This window comes from Nicrophorus vespilloides, unplaced genomic scaffold, assembly GCF_001412225.1.
Source record: "Nicrophorus vespilloides isolate i.1.1-1 unplaced genomic scaffold, Nicve_v1.0, whole genome shotgun sequence".
Classification (NCBI taxonomy): domain Eukaryota; kingdom Metazoa; phylum Arthropoda; class Insecta; order Coleoptera; family Silphidae; genus Nicrophorus; species Nicrophorus vespilloides.
Genome location: NW_017099452.1, coordinates 1,220 through 9,058, shown reverse-complemented (window position 1 = coordinate 9,058; position 7,839 = coordinate 1,220). Strand labels below are relative to the sequence as shown.

At 33.4% G+C, this 7,839-nt stretch overlaps 1 protein-coding gene across 1 annotated transcript in view; it reads right to left on the bottom strand.

The window, feature by feature from the left end:
* Nucleotides 1-7,557, bottom strand: part of LOC108564538 — a 13,829-nt gene extending 6,272 nt beyond the window's left edge. Inside the window, exons 1-4 of the mRNA XM_017923612.1 lie at nucleotides 7,241-7,557; nucleotides 6,455-6,649; nucleotides 1,078-1,274; nucleotides 343-455 (exon numbers count right to left, since the gene is read on the bottom strand). Of these exons, the coding sequence (XP_017779101.1) occupies nucleotides 343-455; nucleotides 1,078-1,274; nucleotides 6,455-6,649; nucleotides 7,241-7,545 (810 nt within the window). The 5' untranslated portion in view covers nucleotides 7,546-7,557. The remainder of the gene's footprint in view (nucleotides 1-342; nucleotides 456-1,077; nucleotides 1,275-6,454; nucleotides 6,650-7,240) is intronic.
* Nucleotides 7,558-7,839: the final 282 nt, after the last annotated feature.

The window sequence follows — 7,839 nt, the reverse complement described above, 5'->3', positions numbered from 1 at the left end:
ATATTGGCATCCAAAGCGCACGTCGCATCATTTTACTACTAGACGAACGAATCGAAACTTCATTACAATACGTCTGATATATTGCAAAAAAAAAAGCTTCCAATGATCAAACATTTCTGCGTTATTTTTGCGAACGATTAACAATTGGTGGATGCGCCAGGACAGTCAATGGATCCTGATTTAAGTGCACAGCATTATCGCGCCCGTAAATCGCCAACTTGATGCAAACAAAGCCGTAACGGTTCGACCCGTGTAAATCAAATTATCCGTGCACAGTTCGATTACGCATAAATCAATAGGTAAAACAAAATAAATGTTGATGTTACAGCATTATCGTCTCACCCTGTGCACGGTTCTCGGACTGAGGTTGATCTGACTCGAGGGAAGTGGTTTTCTGCCCAGACACGCTTCCGTCTGCGTCGCCTGCGTCTTCATCGGAGTGCGGATCAGTTTCTCTGCAACAGCAACAAAAAGAAAAACCAAGGAAAAAAGTTACGTAAAAACACGTGAAAATATCGCGCAATAAAAAAACAAAGGCTATATTGTGCGAAATTTATTATAGATTTTCGCGAGGGCTGGCTGTGGCAGCAGTAGTTTCAAGGAAACAATTTTTACGATCGCATAACTTTGGGCCCGTTCACGTTCACCGGGAATTTCCTTTCGCACGGGAAGTAAATCTAAAATATATATATTTATAATATTTACGTCCTTCCTTACATAATATTACGGAGAATAATGTCGACCAATTTATTTCACATATATTCACAAAAATAATCATTTTTCGAACGCTTATCACACTAAAACGACAACAGATAGAAATCTAATAATAGACTCTGCTTAAAGCCTGAATATTTATGTTTCATTCAAGTATTCACACTTGCATTTGCGATTTGTGGTTGTTGAGATATTTACTGAAACGTGAAGACACCGAATTGTTTTGTTTCCTTGCTGCGGTTTTGAACTGTTTAAGATGGGAAAAAACCAGTGCTGTATCGACCTGCACCAGAAGTTCGATATTGCTGGTATAAATAATGCGTTTCGCCATAGTTTACAAATAGAAAACGAGAAGAAACTTACCCATAACGACGACGTTCTCTGCGAATTCCGGCTGCTTGGTTATCGGAATGATGCGGTCCAGGGATCTTCTGGTATCGATCAGCCTCTCCTGGCTCCTCGCCGATTTGCTGAGATTGCTGGCGGAAGCACCCAAGGAGACGACGGCATCGTCGAAGGACGTCAACGTGTGCGATCTTGCGAAACTCACGTGCTTCGTCCTGCAACAAAGAAAACAATTCAAATGATTGCCATCATCATCACGTGTTTCTTGAAAGAAAAACAAACGAAAACAAGAGAAGAAAACAATTGAAATGACAGCGAACAGCTCGATTAATTGCTCGATTAATACATTAATCAGAAAGAAACATAATCCCAATAAACTAAATAACTTTAATACATCTTCATTTTGTAAATTTAATATCTAAAATGTTGAAATAAATCTCGATAAGAACTGTTTCCACCGTGAAAGCGGAGATAGCTTATTGTGTGAACTTCGCTTTTTGCTGACTGCAGCAGTTACAAAGCCTTCTCCTATTCTCGTACGTCTTCAGGAGGGAAAAAAAAACTTTCTAAGTACGAAAACTTTACTTATTTCCAACAATTTAATTTTCTATTATTGAATACGTTGAAAAAATATGTAATTACTAAATGAATAACATTTATTTATAGAAAAATATCCATTAACAGTCTTAATCTGAAAGAGTTTAGCCAACACAAATCAACAACACGCTGTTTGTTTGCACGATAGATTACAAAAAATAACAACAACTTAAACATTTTGTTATCAAACCGTTCATTTATCAGAAGTCGTTTTTTCATCTTTGACAGCGAATTACAAGAAGTTTTTTCAAATTTGACTGTAAATTATAGGAAATTGCCAATAGTTACAAATATAACAAATCACACATTGGAAAGCTCAATTATTTAGCTTTTCATTCTTAATTGTATCGTATATACTTATTGAATAAATTGATATTTTTTGAAGATACTCGATTTTTTGAGTCTTACAACATCGTTTTTTCAACTTTGACTGTAAATTATAATAAAACGCCAATAGTTACAAATATGACTGATAACACATTGCAAAGCTCAAATATTTAGGTTTAATTTGCTTGCTCATTCTTAATTGTATCGTATATAGTTATTGAATAAATTGATATATAGTGAAGTAACTCGATTTTTCGAGGCTTATAATATCGTTTTTTCAACTTTGATTGTAAATTATAGGAAAACGCCAATAGTTACAAATATGATAGATCACACATTACAAAGCTCAAATATTTAGCTTTAATTTGCTTGCTCATTCTTAATTGTATATTATATAGTTATTGCATAAATTGATATTTTGTAAAGACACTCGATTTTTCCAAGCTTATAACATCTTTTTTTCAACTTTGACTGTAAATTATGGGAAACTGCCAATAGTTACAAATATGACAGATCACAAATTGCAAAGCTCGAATATTTAGCTTTAATTTGCTTCCTCATGCTTAATTGTATCTTATATAGTTATTGAATAAATTGATATTTTTTGAAGACACTTGATTTTGCGAGGATTATAACATCGTTTTTTCAACTTTGACTGTAAATTATAGAAAAACGTCAATAGTTACAAATATGACAGACCACACATTGGAAAGCACAAACATTCAGCTTTCATTTGATTGCTCACTCATTATTGTATCGTATATAGTTATTGAGTAAATTGATGATTTGTGAAGACACTCGATTTTGCGAGGATTATAACATCGTTTTTTCAACTTTGACTGTAAATTATAGAAAAACGCCAATAGTTACAAATATGATAGATCGCACATTGCAAAGCTCAAATATTTAGCTTTAATTTGCTTGCTCATTCTTAATTGTATATTATATAGTTATTGCATAAATTGATATTTTGTAAAGACACTCGATTTTTCGAGGTTTATAAAATCGTTTTTTCAACTTTAATTGTAAATTATAGGAAAACGCCAATAGCTACAAATATGATATATCACACATTACAAAGCTCAAATATTTAGCTTTAATTTGCTTCCTCATTCTTAATTGTATCTTATATAGTTATTGAATAAATTGATATTTTGTGAAGACACTCGATTTTTCGAAGCTTATAACATCTTTTTTTCAACTTTGACTGTAAATTATAGGAAACCGCCAATAGTTACAAATATGACAGATCACACATTGGAAAGCTCAATTATTTAGCTTTAATTTGCGTGTTCATTCTTAATTGTATCGTATGTACTTATTGAATAAATTGATATTTTTTGAGTCTTATAACATCGTTTTTTCAACTTTAACTGTAAATTATATTCTCGTACGTCTTCAGAGAAAAAAAAACTTTCTAAGTACGAAAACTTAACTTATTTCCAACAATTTAATTTTCTATTATTGAATACGATGAAAAAAATATGTAATTACTAAATGAATAACATTTATTCATAGAAAATTATCCATTAACAGTCTTAATCTGAAAGAATTTAGCTTCATTTAACACGTGAAACGTGCGAGTTTTATGCGAATAATAAAGTAAATGGTGTTGACCTACTTTAAGGAAACTGAATTTGTCGAGTCAGAGAAAACTTACTTTTCCTGTCACCAAACTATATATATATATAAATCTTTATAAAATCTAATAAACTAAACTATGTATTTCGTTTATAAATTGGACAATAATAGTTGTGAATTATTTAGTTTTAAACTTCTAGTACATAGAGAATGTTTGATTCTATTTCATAATGAAATATTAAGGAATTTGCAAGGAATTTCCGAGATGAAATTTCGTGCGATGTTTTTACCATGTCTTCATGTATTGTTAATGTAATTAAGCACGGACGCGCAGGTTCGCATTTGTACGGTTGAAGGAAAACCTGGTCGTGCTTATAATAGTTGTATGCACACATTGCAGGATCCCAAAGTAATTGCCACGACACACACGGGCCGTAACGAATTTATTAACATAAAAGGGAGAAACGCGGCGGTGATGACGTCCCGAAAATTAATTAACCCCTTCGAGAAACCTTCTCTGCTCTCCATCCCTTTTTCGAAATAAATTGAACTAACGATCCGACAATACGAGTGCACATACACATACACACGTTACTTCGTCCATCCGTTTCTCCTTTGCCCTTTTATTGCACGGAATAAATACACGATGTGCACGAAACAAAACGAGTTACATTCACATGTATTGTGCCGGAGGAACCTCACAAAGGAAGAAAAATTGCTTCCTACTCTTTCATTTCCCGATGCGGACGATGTCAAATGATCGTTTCAACGAAGATCCGCCAACACAAATCAACAACACGCTGTTTGTTTGCACGATAGATTACAAAAACAACAACAACTTAAACATTTTGTTATCAAACCGTTCATTTATCAGAGGTCGTTTTTTCATCTTTGACAGTGAATTACAAGAAATCAGCAATAGTTACAAATATGACAGATCGCACATTGCAAAGATCAAATATTTAGCTTTAATTTGCTTCCTCACTCTTAATTGTATCTTCTATAGTTATTGAATAAATTGATATTTTGTGAAGACACTCGATTTTGCGAGGCTTATAACATCGTTTTTTCAAGTTTGACTGTAAATTATAAGAAAACGCCAATAGTTACAAATATGACAGATTACACATTGCAAAGATCAAATATTTAGCTTTAATTTGCTTCCTCATTCTTAATTGTATCTTATATAGTTATTGAATAAATTGATATTTTGTGAAGACACTCGACATTTCGAGGCTTATAACAATCGTTTTTTCAATTTTGACTGTAAATCATAGGAAAACGCCAATAGTTACAAATATGATAGATCACACATTGGAAAGCTCCAATATTTAGATTTAATTTGCTTACTCATTCTTAATTGTATCTTATATAGTTATTGAATAAATTGATATTTTGTGAAGACACTCGATTTTTCGAAACTTATAACATCGTTTTTTCAACTTTGTCTGTAAATTATAGGAAAACGCCAATAGTTACAAATATGATAGATCAGACATTGCAAAGCTCAAATATTTAGCTTTAATTTGCATCCTCATTCTTAATTCTATCGTATATAGTTATAGAGTAAATTGATGATTTGTGAAGACACTCGATTTTTCGAAGCTTAGAAAATCGTTTTTTTAACTTTGACTGTAAATTATAGGAAATCGCCAATAGTTACAAATATGAAAGATTACTAATTAGAAAGCTTAAATATTTAGCTTTAATTTGATTGCTCATTTTTAATTGTATCGTATATACTTATTGAATAAATTGATATTTTGTAAAGACACTCGATTTTTCGAGGCTTATAACATCGTTTTTTCTACTTTGATTGTAAATTATAAGAAAATGCCAATAGTTACAAATATGACATATTACACATTGTAAAGCACAAATATTTAGCTTTAATTTCTTTTCTCATTCTTAATTGTATCTTATATTGTTATTAAATAAATTGATATTTTGTGAAGACACTCGATTTTTCGAGGCTTATAACATCGTTTTTTCAACTTTGACTATAAATTATAGGAAAACGCAAATAGTTACAAATATGACAGATTACACATTGCAAAGCTCAAATATTTAGCTTTAATTTGCTTGCTCATTCTTAATTGTATCTTATATAGTTATTGAGTAAATTGATATTTTGTGAAGACACTCGATTTTTCGAGGATTATAACATCGTTTTTTCAAGTTTGACTGTAAATTATAGGAAAACGCCAATAGCTACAAATATGATACATCACACATTGGAAAGCTCAAATATTTAGTTTTAATTTGCTTGCTCATTCTTAATTGTATCTTATATAGTTATTGAATAAATTGATATTTTGTGAAGACACTCGATTTTGCGAGGCTTATAACATCGTTTTTTCAAGTTTGACTGTAAATTTTAGGAAAACGCCAATAGTTACAAATATGATTGATCACAAATTCTTATATGACAGATCGCACATTGGAAAGATCACATATTCAGCTTTAATTTGCTTCCTCATTCTTAATTGTATCTTATATAGTTATTGAATAAATTGATATTTTGTGAAGACACTCGATTTTTCAACTTTGACTGTAAATTATAAGAAAACGCCAATAGTTACAAATATGACAGATCACACATTGTAAAGCACAAATATTTAGCTTTAATTTGCCTGCTCATTCTTAATTATATCGTGTATAGTTATTGAGAAAATTTATGATTTGTGAAGACAAAGTTTTTTTTGGGAGTGGGTGTTCGATTCGCTTTTTTGTTACGTAGCTGCAAATGCGAAACTCGTGTCCCGTACTGTTTCGACCATTAAAAGCACGATTCGAATGTAAAAAAAAAAATTGTTTTTGTTACTTTTTCTTTACAAATGTTTCAGCTGCGGTTACAGTTTATTTGTTTGGTATGGTTGGTAATGCGTACCTGTGAGGTGTAGTTGGTAATCCGCTCTGGTGGCTGTGATGGTCCAGTATCGACCTGGGTCTCTCCATGCGGACAGACTCGTCGTCGGAAGGCATCCATTGGTACGTGCTGGCATCGGTGTGTCCTTTCCGCCGGAAGTAGGAGCTATTAAGATCCTCGTCGTAGTTGTAAATTTCCGGAGGCGGCGGACCCCATCTGCCGAATCATTACCGAAACAACATATTAAACTGTCAATAAGAACTGTCACAACAAAAATAATAAAAACGAGCAATATAAGTTGCCTAAGCAACAATTTGATAATGGAACAAAAATCCATGGCCTATTGAGTAACAAAAAAATAATGAAAATTATTTTACATTTTAACCGTTAATTTAGTGCAATGCATTAATTAAAGTTTATGTTTTAATGTGAATATTTAATAAATTTTGTGTAATGCATAGTTTTTGAGAAATCGATCAATTTTTGTAGAAAAAAAAAACATTAATTCGACTATTGAAAATATCACTTAAATTATATATTTACGAAGATACGAGATGTAATTTGGTTTGTAATCTCGTTAAATATTGACTGGTTCGTGAAATTTATGGAAATAAGTGCAGCAGATATGAGACGACTTCGATATCCGCAGCGACACGTTGCGCAAACGAGTTTTGTAATTGAATTTCGATCGATCGATTCGCGTCGCGTCGCACGTTTTCGCCGGATGCGTTCCTCAATTACTTTGGTCGTTTAAGCCGAAGGAGATGAGGGAATGGGAAAACGCAGCATCTCGATGATCTTCGTTACCTCGGTTTCCTCGGATACGGGACGTACGCTGCGGGTCTCTTGTACAGATCTTGAAGATTCTCATCGGAAGGGACCTTCTGTCGTACGCAAACCGTGAGGATCGAGGACCTGGTGCACGGGGACATCTGGTGCGAGGAGAGACAGCTGAAGAAGCTCCGGCGATCAGTCTCCAGCGCTCCGAGTCCCCTCTCCGAGATGCAGTACTGCTCGAGGATGTCCTGTTTACTGTACAGTGCGGTTCCTCTGCGACTCCTCGCGTGCAGCTTCCCCATCGTCTCATCCTCGGACTCGTAGCTCACCGCCATATGTTGGATATCCGCCTGCAAACAATCAAAAAACAACAACAATCAAACAGAAAAATCAATGCTTTTTTTCTTTTCGATCTTCTAATTAAACATTTAAGTATTTTCGTTTATTTTGCGACGCCGCAAGGATCAATTTGTTGTTGTGTTATCATAGCCATTACCGAAAGGTCCTCGGTTTGATTAATGCTGCGGTCCGACGTCCTATCGATCTAATGCAAATCTAATTTTCCCCAACCCGCATTTACTCTCTCGCACTCTCTCTCTCTCCCAATACACGCATATTATTGATTTGTT